The sequence below is a fragment of the Bombus vancouverensis genome, unplaced genomic scaffold, assembly GCF_051014615.1.
Source record: "Bombus vancouverensis nearcticus unplaced genomic scaffold, iyBomVanc1_principal scaffold0026, whole genome shotgun sequence".
NCBI classification, from domain to species: domain Eukaryota; kingdom Metazoa; phylum Arthropoda; class Insecta; order Hymenoptera; family Apidae; genus Bombus; species Bombus vancouverensis.
In genome coordinates this window covers 349720-365778 of record NW_027468917.1, presented here as the reverse complement: position 1 = coordinate 365778, position 16059 = coordinate 349720, and the positions used below count along the sequence as shown (strand labels likewise).

General features: G+C 35.3%; 1 protein-coding gene across 2 annotated transcripts; it reads right to left on the bottom strand.

The window, feature by feature from the left end:
* Nucleotides 1-4452: 4452 nt before the first annotated feature.
* On the bottom strand, nucleotides 4453-13788 carry LOC143304197 (omega-amidase NIT2-A-like). Of its 2 annotated transcripts, XR_013060892.1 has the most exons (5): nucleotides 13651-13788; nucleotides 8813-8997; nucleotides 8252-8420; nucleotides 7744-7977; nucleotides 4453-5939 (listed from the first exon to the last, which is right to left on the bottom strand). XR_013060892.1 is itself a non-coding variant. In XM_076626581.1 (4 exons), the coding sequence occupies exons 2-4, from the start codon at nucleotides 8894-8896 to the stop codon at nucleotides 7844-7846; spliced, it is 387 nt and encodes a 128-aa protein (XP_076482696.1). In that variant the 5' UTR covers nucleotides 8897-8997; nucleotides 13651-13788; the 3' UTR covers nucleotides 6128-7843. The 2 variants fall into 2 exon arrangements, 1 of the variants encoding a protein (XP_076482696.1); XM_076626581.1 differs by lacking the exon at nucleotides 4453-5939 and having other exon boundaries at nucleotides 6128-7977.
* Nucleotides 13789-16059: the final 2271 nt, after the last annotated feature.

Here is a 16059-nt window from a genome sequence, read left to right as displayed (position 1 = left end):
TCGATCAATTGTACAGATCAATCGTCACTCGACTGCTCGAGAATTCAGATCATCCAGAGAATAGAATAGAGACGTGGAAAAATGTAGTGCGATCATCGCAGTGGGAGGAAATAGGGGGATAGGGACCAAATGAATGAACGAGATGTTAAGGACAACTGACGATAAGTTCTTCTTTTGTCGAGAATTGCATGTTTGTGAATGGTTTGTGGGTGGTTAGGTGGAGAGAATTGAAGAGTTTGGAGGTGACTGGAAGAGTGTTTTGGGCAAGGTAGATTGCAGAATGGTTGCGGTAGCATTGTGTTAATTATGGGTTTGTACATGTAATCTTTGTATGTATCACTACATACAACCTAACGTATATTTTTAATAATACATCAGAGTTTTAGTTATTTCATAGCTATGAATTTTATACTCTATAATCTTGACGTTTTATTTCACAGAAGCGTTTGAATATCCATAAAAATTAAATGAACCAATGTATTCATTATCTTATAGAGAAGATATATTATTTTTAATTATGTTCCAATTATTTATCATGATCCTGATTTCCTTATTCTGAAAATTTGAAAGGAAGTTTTGTAGTTTGATACTTTCAGCGACAGAGGGTCAATATTGCTTTAGTATATTTCGTCACATATACATGTATATCTATATGTCGGAGATGAAAGGACACCGAAACCTTTGGATAGCCCCGCAACATTGCAATCTAAAGTCTACTATAACTGTAACTAAACTATTGTAGTTATTCAATCCGATTGTAATTGTTCGAGATTAGTGACGGTGAGCTTTGGCTCGAGGTGACAGTCTGTCGCCCAACGTAGCCGCGGTCAAGGGATGAACGCTTTGCCTAACAAAGGTATGGAGTAATTCTATAGCTCTCCTTAAAAGAAGTATTCGTGGCGACACGCGACAGTAAACATTCCAACGGTTTCTGTCCCGTGGCTCGCCACACGCAGACCCTATTCTTCGAGTAAGATGATTGCCAGATGTCGATGCGTCTCCGCAGTACATGTTCGGCTAGCCCGAGGGCCCGTTATAAATCTTAAGGTTTAGTTAACTAAAGTCCTTCAAACAGACAAACAGTCTTTGTCCCAACTACGGGAAGATAGGGGAGACATATTTTTCAACGAGCGGCGTCTCCCACTAGCAACTTTCCCTCGAGGGCGGCTAGCATCTTTTTCTAACCACCGATATGGAGATTGACCAATTAGCAGCAACGTCAATTTCCCTTACTTCCTAAACGAAGGCTTTCCTCGACGAATCCGATGATCTCGTGTCCTTAGACACACCCCATTATAGTTTTCCTCTGTGGCATCATCGGGACGGGACGGGCATTCTTTTACGCGCTCCCGTCGACCAAAGAGTAACGTCTTTACGCTCAGCAATTATTTTTACGAGTCAGACTTAGATTCAGCGAGAACGCCCATCTGTCATCCCGTTGGCCGCGGATTCGTTATTGAACCGGAGACCACTGTCACTAGTGTCGCGGACGTCTCACCGCCGTGGTAGATTGTCAAACCTGTGTTATTCATACCTGTGTCAATAAATCGTATCTTCGTTACACCGCAACGATGGCTACCTTCAATGAAGACTCCTCAAACACCGACAACCCTATCCCCAATGTCATTCCGACATATATATCCACCGAAAATGCGCTCTTGTAGACAAACGCTCGATTCGCGTCATAGCTTTTAAAGCTTGTCGCATCTCAATCCGTTGGAAAAAGTTTTTCCTGTAGCATATTTTATTTTTACGAACCAACAAGGTCTTTGTTTATTTCCTTCTTTTTTTTGCTCCAATTCCCCCATTGTTTTTTCAAGGATAGTATTTCAGAGCCATTAGTCAAGTTCATTGTAACAATAAACGTACGTTTCGGAAACATTTTGTGCTGTGAAACAGAATACACTAAAGTTTGAAGGTCACATCGATTTTCGAAAGTTTATAAATGGAGGTGTATGACAGTATCACCAGCTGTTGCTGTCCAAGTAACTCCAACATCGAAATACTACAACGATTCCAATCGAAAACGCTAAGAGCCTTAATAGACGCACCTTGGTATGTTACCAACGAAACCATCCATCGCGACCTCAAGATATCTACAGTCAAAGAGGAAATAGCAAAATATAGCGACAGATATAGCAAAAGAGTCAAGAAACACCGAAACCCGCTAATCACTGGACTACTCGATACGACGGACCAGATTCGATTTCTTTTTACTACAGACATGCAAGAAATTCCGTCTTGGAAAGCGATGTTGCGATTTCGAATGCCTGGACCATATAAAGAACATTACCGGAACTGGTAAAATTTATGTCGTTGATGATAATAATTCCTCCACGACTCATGAACAAACGCTACTCTGGGCGATGAGCTTAATGGTGCTGTTGCGGCTATTTTAATTTTTCAACAGGGATCCAGATGGCGCCGTTGACGAAATTCTTTCATTATAAACGTCAACGATCAACATCAGCCATCAGGGAACGAAGAAGGTACGCTGTAACGTGTCTGAGTAATTATACCTCGAGGAGTACATACAGTTATGTAATGAAGATTCGTATGTGAGTGTTTGTTTTCTTATTTATTTTCCCTTTGTTTCATTTGAATGGATTTTTGTACTCAAAGAGCGAGGTAAGATTACGTCAGATACGTTTTTACATATGCTAAAAAAATGGAAAATGATGACGATGAATCAATGACACGTAGAAAATTATAATCTATTGTATTGCTGTTATCTAATGGTGTTGTAGTTGACTGTATGGTGGATGTATCTAATGGTGTTGTAGTTGACTGTATGTTGTTCAATATTGCTATGAAACTCTTCTGATTCATTGTCACTTATACGAAGGATGGAAGTATACGAAATTGATAAAATTATTAATAATATTTACGAAGAGAAAGTAAACTGTTGGATATATGACAAAATAATTCTATTTTAAATAAGAGACTGGTCAGCGTGGTTATTTTGTTTACAAAATCAAACGAATTTAATGAATATAATGGTAAGGAAGTAACTATAAGTGGCTGTTAAACTATTTTTATGCTTGAAAAGTAATTCGCAAAGTAATGTAAAGCAGTACTACTGAGTTGTACATAACCTCTTTAAGAATTTGTTCTTAACCTCTTGCTTCATAACTTCCTTAATTATACTCTTCAAACTTATTGACTACTTCGATGTTGTTACGAACAGAAACTGATAAAATATTAATCTTAAATATAGATTGAAATGAAAGCTTGTCACGTATATATATATATATATATATATATATATATATATATATATATATATATATATATATATATATATATGTACTACTTACTCAAACTATGGATCACATAACCTATACAAAAGAAAGAAAAAAAAAAATTATTGTACACTATAAAGCAGGAGGTTAAATCTTTAATCTGTTAAGAATTAAATTTTTTATTGTAATTGCGAAAATTATAAAAGTACCAAGCGAAGCAAGTACGGAATATAGGGATATAGGAAGCGATGGGGAACAGCAAGTAACTCCAACATCGAAATACTACAACGATTCCAATCGAAAACGCTAAGAGCCTTAATAGACGCACCTTGGTATGTTACCAACGAAACCATCCATCGCGACCTCAAGATACCTACAGTCAAAGAGGAAATAGCAAAATATAGCGGCAGATATAGCAAAAGAGTCAAGAAACACCGAAACCCCCTAATCACTGGACTACTCGATACGACGGACCAGATTCGCAGGCTGAAGAGGCACTACCCGCTAGACCTAAACGTTAGATTCATTTAATTATCCAAATTAAGTATATCCACTTACTTATAATACTTATAAATTATACCTATCTATAATAAGTATTAACTTATTGTAAATAAACAGCCATGTCACTGCGCCACGCCGGAAAAATTACTGAAAATTCTCAACGCGAGAATTGATTGTATTCCAACAAATAAATAAAAAAAAAAAGCTGTTGCTGTCCCCAAGCGCCAAAATACGTTCTGACTACTATTTTATGCATCTCACAGAAGTATGTCTTCATTCATCATCTCCCATGTCATCCACCAACGTGTTCTTAACATGTTATCTCCTAGTAAAATATTGATGTTGAGTCAGATATCCAATTGAATAATCTTTTCGGTGTCTACTATAAGACATTTAAAACCAAGGCTCGTACACACGTGTGCTTATACGTCAGATGTAATACTTAACACGAAACCTGCTTATATTAATATTAAATTTATGCATAGTAGGATGTTCGACCTTTGTAAAAATGAAATTATAATACATACAGTTTCACCGTGGAAAAGTGAATCTTTCTAGCATGTCCACGCAAATGCAGGGGAGGGGAGGACTGTGCATGCACCAAACAACTTTACGTTCGTAATTTTTCACACAAATGTACAACTGTAGGGAAATAATTATCTCTGATTTTTCGGATGTTAGGAATCGACAATATCGCATAACGGAATGCTGTGTTCTACGTATTCTATTTTTGTTACGAAAGTGGTACAAACGAAGTCCACATAAGAATAGTACAACAAAATCGGTTGAGGTTAGGTTATCGTGCAGATATCGCGGCTTTTGCATTGGAAATCACGCAACTGCCAGTCTCGTCGTTCCTTGTAAACGAAAGAAAGGTATTGTAATCGGTCGGAATTAACATAAAACTCGTCGCATGCGACCATATGGCCTGAATGTTGAATAAACGAGAGTAGAGCGCGAGCTATGTGATTCTAACCGTTTAGGCGGAAACTAATGATTGTAACCAGAACCGAGATATATGCCAATATTACTTTGCTCGACAAAGCGTATAAGATGAGGAGAGAATCGCGATAAGGTAGAACAAGAGACAGATATTCTCTACGTAAAGCAAGTCTGTCAACTAGATTGAAATCCTATAGCTATAACTACAGTGAATCCATATTCTGGTCAATTGTCTTTTCACAAATGAAGCTTCTGAAGAACGGAATTGATACAATAACTACTGTTCATTCATAACTACTGTTGTAAAAATCTATATATTTGTCTATCTATATCTATATATATCGATCTATATATATTTGTCAGAATGTCATTTTATCAAAAAACCCATCCTCTGTGTTACGCCGGGCCTCTCTGCCTGGCCCAGGTCACACACCGCGGGCCAGACGGACACCAGATGTCCGCCTTTCCGTACGGCGTACCCTCAATATCCTTAAGCACCCGTCATAAACCCGAGTCACTTGCCTGCTAAGGTCCTTCAAAACAAACAAACATCTGTGTCCGAAGAATTTCTAAAGACTATTGTCTACTACGGCGGGACAAGGGAAAGTTAGTTTTCTCACGTGCGCTGCAACTTTCCTCCCACTAACCACTTTCTCTCGAGGGCGGTTAAGACCCTTCGGTTAACCAATTAACAGCGAAACCTGTTTCCCTCACTCTCTTAACTAACATCGGCACCAACAAATCCGATGGTCCCGTGCGCTAGACACACCCATCCTTAGCTTTCCTCCGACACAGCATCGTCACTCAACTTCACTTCTTCTACATCGTTCAAAAGTCAACTACTAAGTATACGCTAATGCCCAGCGGGGCAGTCTAAGCATAACGCGAGAGTCGGTCTCGGTATTGTCGAGCATACATTTCCTCTCCTAAATATCTCATAGTGCTACGTCCACTAATACACTGAATCCACTTATAAGAGCCCTGCTCTAACGCACATATCTATCTTAGCTTCGTGCGACAAGTTGTTAATTACTTATTTCTCTCCGTCAGTGTAATCTAAGTGCTGGAAACATATAATTTATAATTCTGTGAATCACAGGGTTATACAACCTCAATCACCCTTATTATCTCAACGGAAATCAGGGGATCGATCAACTCGTGGTGTCGATTGTTATAATCGTAACGGGGATTTACGACCCCCGTTGACGTCTCTCCTTGCGATTACGTCTCCCCGCGATTGGTCGAAGAAACACTCTGTAATCATAGTTTAACGAAGCATAATTAATAGAAGAGGTAGAGCGTTAAGTGGAGATGATTTAATCACAGTTAAGTAGATAAATCTCTATATTAGTCTCTTTAATTAAAATGTCCTACGTTTTATTTGCGTCATTTTTTTTCTTCATCCAATTTAAAATGTTTAAATAACAATAGCCTATACAATATAATTTTATGTAAAAAAATTGATTATACCATGTTTATTACAGATATTTAACATTTTTGTGTACATACAAAATTTAAATTATACCTCGCTTGAGAACAAAAATTGTATTTGTTTTCCTAACATGTACTAATAATTATTGATCAAACTAGAAAAAGCTGGAGGAGATTACTTAGGAAGATTACTTAGCATCTTATATTCCTGGCAAGAGAAAATGAAAAATTCGTTTCTTCTCTTTGCTTCCCTGTTCCTTCTTTCCTCCTTTTTCCATTTTTACATCGCTTTGTTTTACATCGCAATTTACATTTATTTGTAAAGTTTGAATCTCCTCGATATTGAAGATGTTGAAGCTGCAAGTATGTATTTCATTTTAATCCATTCGAGACCGAGATTTAATTGTAAGACGATACCTAGGTGTCGGTACGATCTGAATGTTTAGTTGGAATGATTCTGTGTTTTACTCTCTCCAGGGTATCCTTTTCATACTTTGATTTTAAATCGATGACAATCTTAAATAGTATGCCTCATATTTTTAAAATATAAAATTATATACTATGTTATTCTATAATGTATTATGTACAGTTATATATATATATATATATAATATATTGAAATATTCAATATTCTATATTGAAAAAAATATGAAATTAACATGATATATACATTACTACATAAGTTATATATAAAATATGTATATTATACCCTTGCCTACTGACTGATATGAATTTCTTTCGGTCTCGAATACGTTAAAAGAGAGCGCAAAGAAGTCGAAATTACTTATTGTAATTAGTAAAACGACCTGAGAGGCAGACAGATACAAGAAAGAAGGAATATTATATTAGCGGCATTATCATGTTTTTGCTCTCTTTAAGTCTTTCATCGAGACAGACAATCTACAGGTATTAATCGACCAATTTCTCCAAGCTGATAACTTCGAATTGATGTTTATATATAAGAAGTGTTATGTGTTAATCTGTCTAAATGTTTAAAAGGTGTTATAAATTAAATGTTGTTAAACGATACGTAATTGCCTTCTGATCGTAAATTTTACTATCAAGGGGTGTTTTATGTATGCGTAATCATTGTGAATTATAACAATTTATGTGATCGATATTAAAGGTGTTTAAAAGCATGTATTTTTTTCTATATTATTATTCTCCTATATTATTATCCTATATTATTATAGCATTCCTATATTATTATAATATCCAATTACATGTTGATACACAAGATATACAGATTATTATTTATAACGTTTTGGTTTTCTTAATTGAGTCATTCATTTAGTACAAATGATAAGAAATTAGTAATAATTCACAAAAAAAGGATATGGTAGTAGAAATATTATAAAAAAACATTTTCTCTTTTAGTGTAGAGTTACTCCTTCTTACAGACAGTGTCGTACAAATCTGTACGTCTCTGAGAAAATGTAGGTATCTGAGCCCTTACTTCCTCAACAACTTTTACATCTGATAGAAAAAAGAAACATACGAAGTAATAAGTAATGCTTACTAATAAATTCAACAAATACAGAGGAAGATGGCTAAATCGATAAATTAACGAGACTAAAAATTAATTACATCATGGATCTCTCGCTTTTAATTTTAAGCTGTAAATTACCGATATCGGTGACTGCCATATTCTCTTGAGTTTCCAAATCGTAAAGAATCTTTCCCCAGGGATTGGTCAACTGTGTATGTCCCCATGCGACGTAACTTGCTTAAGGAACACGAGCCGGTGATATGCAGGCAACGTATAATTGATTATCATTCGCTCTGGAACGCTGAAGTAAAGACCAGTGCAATGGTCCAGTGGTCATATTGAATGCCGCTGGATATATCAGCATTTGGCAACCTAACCCAGAGAAGCAGGAAATATGAAGCCACCGAATACCAATTAACTTCGTAGTTGCACGGTTCACATTCCATCATTTCTGAATATGCGGGGACAGTCCTCTTATTGTGCTTTTAATTCTTTTATTTGTTTCATTTTCAGCAAATATACTGGTTTTTTAAATTAAGCTTCTTTTTATACAGAGTTACAGATTATATTAATTTTATATAGAATATATTTAAGAAAGATATTTAATTTTTTGCTAGTTAAGTATTGATCGGTTAAGTTACTGTACCTTTGTTCCGATAAATGCGTGCCATTTCCTCGAATCTAATATCATAGCAAATGCCAATACCTATTTTGCAGCCCTTCACATCGAACGTCGTTAGGGAGTTACCAGGACTGAGTGAATCACTCTCTCGAAAAGTAATCTTATTAGGAATGTCGATGTCGAATAGATGTACCTAATAACATAAAAATGTGGTAGCTAATTCTATTGCTGCAACTTTTGTAATTTAATATCAAAGTTACCAACTCCTAAACTTTAATTATTTTTTATTTAATAACTGACAGCGTTTTTATCACTTTCTTTTATTAAAAAATCTTATCATTTAATAATGTTTAAAAAGGAGAAAAAATAAGTATTTTCGTATGTGAAAAATTTATACAACAACAAACACATTACAACAAAAATGGGCGTTTCCCGTATCATAACGTATTTTATAAACCGTAAATTATAGAATTGGTTATAGTATACGTATGTACATATGTATATTCCTAAATTATTCCTAGATAGAGTCACTTTCTTCACCCCAATATTTTCAACTTCAAAGCCATAAAGGAATATATTACTTACCTTTCGGTGTCTTGCTATCAAAGTTCCATCGGGACCCCAAATAGTACAGGTATTGTACAATTTATCGCCCTCTATTTCAGGCATCGTACCACCAACTACATAGATGTTGTTTTCTTTAGCTGCATTCGATGAAGCAACGCTCGTTTCACCATCAGGAATACTCTCGGCGTATTTTGGAAAGTACTCTGCATTGCAATATTTCAATTAATGAAAAATAACTGTCTTTTGTTCCAACCATAAATTAAATTGAAATGTTTGTCAGTTTTTTATTTTCTAAATTATCAAAATAACTAAGTTTTATATTTCGACTTAATTAAATATGCAATTACTTAGCTAATAGTATATATAATAAATTGTTTCTACAGGTTCAAAATGAAAAATGAATATTTAGAAATACTTAATTACGACAATGCTATTTGTGTTAGCATCAGTGGCTTGTTACTCAACGACTTTGCTAGTACTTTTTGAAACATAAAGTTAGTTTTCAATTAACACTTATACTAGAGGCGGAATTATAAATGCAAAATAATTGATAATACTAATTTATAAGTACCTAATTATTAGTATCTTAAAAAATATATTTATACAAAAATCACGATAATCATGAAAATGGGGAAATCCTATATTCTCGACTCAATTCACAATTTATTTTGTATATTAATTAGATTCCGCGCTCATCAGTACGTACTCACTGGCGACATCGAGAAAATGTATCGGCAATTCCTCGTACGACCAGAGGATCGGAAATATCAAAGGATATTATGGCGCAGCGCGAGTGGAGAAACAGAAACATATGAGCTTAACACCGTAATACTCTTATCATAGAAATAGAAGCAGTCCTCAATTCCCGCCCGCTAACTTCTATCTCCACCGATCCAAATGATCTCCTAGCCCTCACTCCCGGACATTTCCTCATTGGCGATTCATTAATGTGCTTACGTGATCGAGATTTCAGGGACATTCCATCGAACCGACTCTCCAAATGGCAGCATATCCAACAGCTTAAACAACATTTTTGGAACCGCTGGCATAAGGAGTATTTGAACGAGCTAACCAACCGCAATAAATGGAGCAAGGGTGGACACAGCATCCAAAAGGGCACAATCGTCATCCTCAGAGAGGACAACGTTCCCTCCATGCATTGGCCTCTGGGCCGAGTTATCAAGGTTCATCCAGGCGCCGATGGTGTCATCCGGACAGCTACAGTTCAGACGGCAAAGAGCATTTTGGATCGGGGCGTCAAAAGGCTTGTCCCACTGCCAATTCAACCCGATCTCGAGAAACCCGAACAACTAGCCACCGAGACGAAATAAGATGGGAACTTCAACCACACCTCGCTAGTTTGATCGGTACCCTCTCAACGGGGGGAGAATGTTACGCCATGCGGCTTACCATAGGTCATATTCTTAACTATCGATCGCGGCACTATAATGTCGCAGACGGATCGTCGCGTCTGCCCGGCAAACAAACATTATAGTGGCAAGCGCATGGTTCATTAAGCAGGGCGACTTCCAGAAACGTCGACTCGTGGCCCGTATTTTACCTCGCGTAAAAGAATGTGGCGTGATCCGAACGTAGCGGGGGTCGCCTTCCAGAAAAAACGAAAAAAATCGAAAGGCGTTCAGAACTTTTCGAGAAGTCGAACCGTCAACACATGTGGTATGTCGCGCATTACTTATCAACCAAAACGCAGTTACATTTTTTTTGTTCCATTTATATCTTTCTAGTTAATAAGTTGTTGAAATAAACATTAATTTATTTGTGTTAATTCTGTGGAATTTCATTGAACTACCCTTATTATCATAATCGAAATAAGGGGATCGATCAGTTCGTGGTGTCGATTATTTAATCGTAACGGGAACTTACAACTCTCGTTGACGTGCTATCCCGCGATCGCGTCTCTCCGCGAACGGTCGAAACAAAATGATTCACTAAAAACTGTCCTGAATTCCTAAGAAGTTATTTACCGCAAAACTGACAAAGTGTTTATTTAAAAAATGAGGTTGAAGGTAGTCCTTTTCTTTCATTTCATTCATTTTCATTTTCTTTCTTAAGTATGGCTAACACAATATCTAATCAATTAAAATTTTATATTTTCACGTGAAAAGTTTCTTTAGATAATTATTATCAACATGATGACTAACTCTTACGGATTAATACGTGTCTGTAGGGCAATCCGGTGGACTTGATCGGCTTTTTACTTCGAAAGTTGAGTAATCGGTGTCGCTTTCTTACGCATCTTTGAACTGTATAAATGTTTTAAAATTGTTTGATCCAGAATGTACCACACCGAACAATCAAGAAGGCAGGTGCCTTGACTACAGAAAATGTAAACCTCTGCAAGAAATATGGCAGATACAGTACCGTACAGCCACCGATTTTTATAGACGATCAGTGTGCAGATACCAGGGCAATGTTACGATCGTTTGCTGTCCGGACGATCCAAACAAAGAGAAGAGAGAAATTTTAATAAAAACTGTGTATAAGTATAAGGCTTGGCGACCACCATACTGTAGTTTTAGCAACGTCTCTCATACCAGGGTGGTCGATGGTAAACCAGCTGAACTTGGTACGTTTTATGTCTTTCTTTCCGATTAATAATAAGCCATTTACTGCAAAGAATGAACTTTAAAGGCATTAAACAGCACATCAATGTACATTTCAATTAGACTAAATAATAATGCTATGATTTTATCGGTAGTAACTTTACTTATTAACTTGAATTATTTCTTTCTTCTACTCCATGTTAGGAAGAGTATCTTTTTGCTTGAAATAAAAAATTGATATAGGAGTAATAATATGGATAGAGATCAAAAACTGTTAGGGCAGAAATTACACGTTTGAACTTTATAGTTCAGTATAGTTCAAATAGAAATTATATAGAATTATTTAATAATTTCTATTCCAGTGGAATAAAAATTTAATTTCTGTCTTTATCAAATCTCTATTTCAGAGTATTTGTACGTATGTACTTATCGTCTGCTGTATGATCGAATATCGAATAGATAATAATCGTTGTTACTCATTATGTGAGAAAAAATTATGTATATTCACAACTATGACTATTGCATTTTAGGCGCTTGGCCATGGATCGCTGCATTAGGTTTTCGTAATCCCCGAAACCCAGACAAACCACTATGGAAGTGCGGAGGTTCCCTGATAACGGCTAGGCATGTTTTGACCGCAGCACATTGTGCACATATGGATGGAATAGAAAGCATACACAATCATAATATTGCCATTCTTAGATTGGTGGAGGAGGTGCCATTTTCGAGTAAGTCCTCAAATATATATATATATGCTATTGAGTATTACTGAAGTATCATATCCTGAAATTTCTTACTGTACACATATATTGTGTCATAAAGCGTGTACAATTCTTTCTCATACTTTTGGTCATTCGTTTCCTGCATTTTCATTTATTTTTTTATTTTTCAGGGTACGTATATCCCATTTGTACGAAAGAGCCCCTACGAAAGAGCAACTTTGTCGGCTATAACCCCCTTGTTGCTGGATAGGGAGCATTAAGATATAGTAATTGATATCAATTTTATAATAAAATTAAACAGTTCCAGTCTTAAATATCTTTCTTATTTTCTTCGTAGGACGACCACGACGTAATGCATTAATGGAAGTACAAATGCCAGTGATTAAGAACGCCGAATGCAAAATAGCTTATTCCAAATTTCCTAATGCACCTGATATCACTGATGGTATAATATGCGCCGAACATGCTCAGGGTGGAGAGGATTCTTGTACGGTAATTAAGTTACAGAGTTACTACAAACTATACGGTATCTGAAGACACGTCAATTCGAATTAACATCAAATCGACGTCTTAAACATTAGAAATAATAGATAAACACAATTCAATAGTTTTGCCCACTTCTCACACCTCATTATGGTATTTAATCTAATTTCCTTCTAATCTTAGTTTTGCTCAAAATACATATAACATGTACATTATAAATTGGAGCATTTCAATACACAAGTCAATAGAAGATTATTACTGTATATAAGTATAATTTCAATACAATTCGATCGATATATTTCAGTATCTTTGATTAAAAATTTAACGATCCTTTCAGGCTGACCGCGGCGGACCACTGCTGATACAACATGAATTAACCTCGTATTTAATAGGTATTGTGTCTTATGCTTATAAGTGCGGCACAGCTGGGTATCCCAGCGTTTACACTAGGGTCACATCGTACCTTGACTTCATTCTCCAAGCGATGCAATAATATGATATTACTGTTCCATAAATATCATTGTGTAAAAAACGTAAAGTTGGATTTTCTTATTGTGGAGATAAGAAACAGCTCAAATTTACATTGTTTTGTACGTTACAAATTATAGGCTTAAAATGTACGAAATGTAACTTTGAAACGACACTAATTTTTTACGCACGATAAACCTCCACAACTTAGGTATGTAAAGATGATAAACGTATATTAATTCTATTAATTTGGTAATAATAAACCAACTTTCTGAGAAGTTCTGTAAATTTCGTTTCTGTTGTATCAAGAGAATAATGGAATATTCCACTTAGATCGTATACTTCTTGTATGTACATACAAAATTTTCCGGCTAATCTAAAACACTTCATAAGATAGAGAGCTTCTGGAAATTCGGACACAGAGAGTGCATAAAATACAAGATAAGTCTCGTGTCTTTCAAAATTATTTTTTATTCGCTAAAAACGTCCTGTGTACTCATGCAATCACATGCAACCTCGAAACTTCACTTATTTTTTATCACTTTCCAATTCAATACACTGTTTCTGCATTTTTGACTATATGTAAGAGAAATTTCCATTCAGCCAAAGGTGTACTTACAGATTATAGATTCCTATACGACTCTCGGTAAAAATTTATCCGCACTCCAGATAGTTAAAACTTCTGTCGACCGTATTGATCCATCTGCACTCTTCGTATGACGTCAATATCTGTTCAGTGCTGCTGCGTAGGTTACATTGTGTTACGTCAATTCGTTTGTGACCGTTGCGCGAGTAATGGCGCTTTGCAATGGTGATTTGCAGGAAAACAGTGCAGGATGCTGTGATTCGTTTCTTGTGGTCGGAGGTTATGTTTGATGCCTATATTTATCAAAGATTTAATGCACATTATGGAGAAAGTGTTTTGTCACGAAGTGTGTTTGAATGGGCACAAAAGTTCAAAGAAGATCGCACAAGTGTTATGAAAAAACAGCTGGACGCCCGTCCACATCCACGATGACAACATTGAACGTGCTCATGAACTTATGCTCTATGGAATAGACGAGTGACGCTGGATAATGTGGCAAATCATTTGCAAATCAGCCACGGCTCTGCTTATGCAATAGTGCACGACAGATTTGGGTGTTAAAAAGTTTGTGCGAGATGGATGCCGAAAAAGCTGATGAAAAGGTGAAGACGACGATGCATTCGTGGTTCGCAGCTCAGCCCAAAACATTTTTTAATGAGAAAATACGAAGGTCGTTCAGCAAATGGACAAAGTGTATACAGAAATTGAGTGATTATGTCAAAAAATGATGTATGTCTTTTTTGACAATTGCTTAAAATAAATTCTACACCGACAGAGCGGGTAACTTTTTACTCACCCTCGTAAGACACTTAAATTTCCAATCTATTATGATGAATAAAAGAGCTTATACTATTAAATCTAATTGTATTTTGTTGCATGAGAGTACACGTGTATGTGATGTACATTACCTTCATATCCCCTTGAACGCTTCAATATTGCGCATATATACTATATTTTGTACAGCTTCTATAAAATTTTGTATGTTTGTTTAGGCTGTTAATCTAGAGGCTGGAGTACAAAGAAGTGGCACAATGATGTGGGCTGATGACATTTATAATTATCAAGGAATCACCCCTACATTCGCTCAGGTATATATCGTTGACTATAATGTATTTAACATATATGATTGTTAGAATATTAATAATTAATTTTTAATTCTATCAGAATTTTAATGAAACTGTCCCTTGGGAAGGAAGAACTGATACCTTGATATCACGGTTTGTACATCCTATATGTACGACAAATTTTAGAACATTATATAACGAAGAACCAGATCGTCGTGGCCATGTGATGTGAATAAAAGGACTTGAATTTGATGATATTTTTATAATGTCAGATAACATAACTAAGTATCTTCACAGTAAGATAGGATGACATGGTTTACATGATCTTAATGTTGTTCACTTGAGTGATGATATTATAAGGAAAAGTGTAATATCACAGGTAGGATGATTCATAATTTAGAACTACTAACTCATGTATGTATTAAAAATTAAAGAAATATATTAAATTTTATAGGATATTTATGTTTAGTAACCAGTAATTCAGAGATTGGTATTCATGGTTACTATAACGAGGCTGTAGAAACGCACCCTTTCTTCTTTGCAAATGGTCCTGTATTTATGTCTAAGCCGAAACTGGAACCTCTGAATAATTTAGATTTATTCTTGTCATTTTCTAAAATACTTATCTACAGTATACCATAAGGAATGATACCGTATCACACCTAATCAAGTGCCTTAAGAAACATCAACAGGATATCACAGTAATCCCTTATCGACTGATATGTAAGTAAAAGTTATGTGTCATTGTTATACACAGTTATGTGTTAGTGTTATACACAGTTATTTATCATTTTCTATTAATTCAGTTGTAGCCACTACAATATCTATGACACCGGTAGTAATTATAAGAACAATAATGATGTTCTATAAGAGGAAATGATGATTAGGAACAAAAACTTACAGGTAAGTCAAAGTATATGTTATTTGCCATTTGAAAAGAAAGTTACTAACTTAGAATTTTTTGATAAATAATAATTGTGCAAAATATATTGGATTTCAAATTTGTCAAAAATTGAAATTTAAGAAGCATTGTAATAATATAACATTAATATTTTGATTTTTCAGGAGATATCATGCGGTGGATGGATAATATGTAAAAAATATTAAGCAGTATATGAATTTTCATATTGCGTAGAGATAACAAAATGAATTTTAAAAAATGTCGACATGGTAATAAGAAATAGCATCATGACAAAGAATATATAACCACAGTTTCATTTTTTATAAATAAAAATTTGTTGTTCCAGATTTTGAAATATAGTGAAACGTTTAATTAGTATCTTAATATCTTTAAATAATTATTATTTTAGAATCAATTGTAATTGTATCATACGTACTTTTGAATTCGTGCAAGAACATATGTAATTTTGAAGTAGTT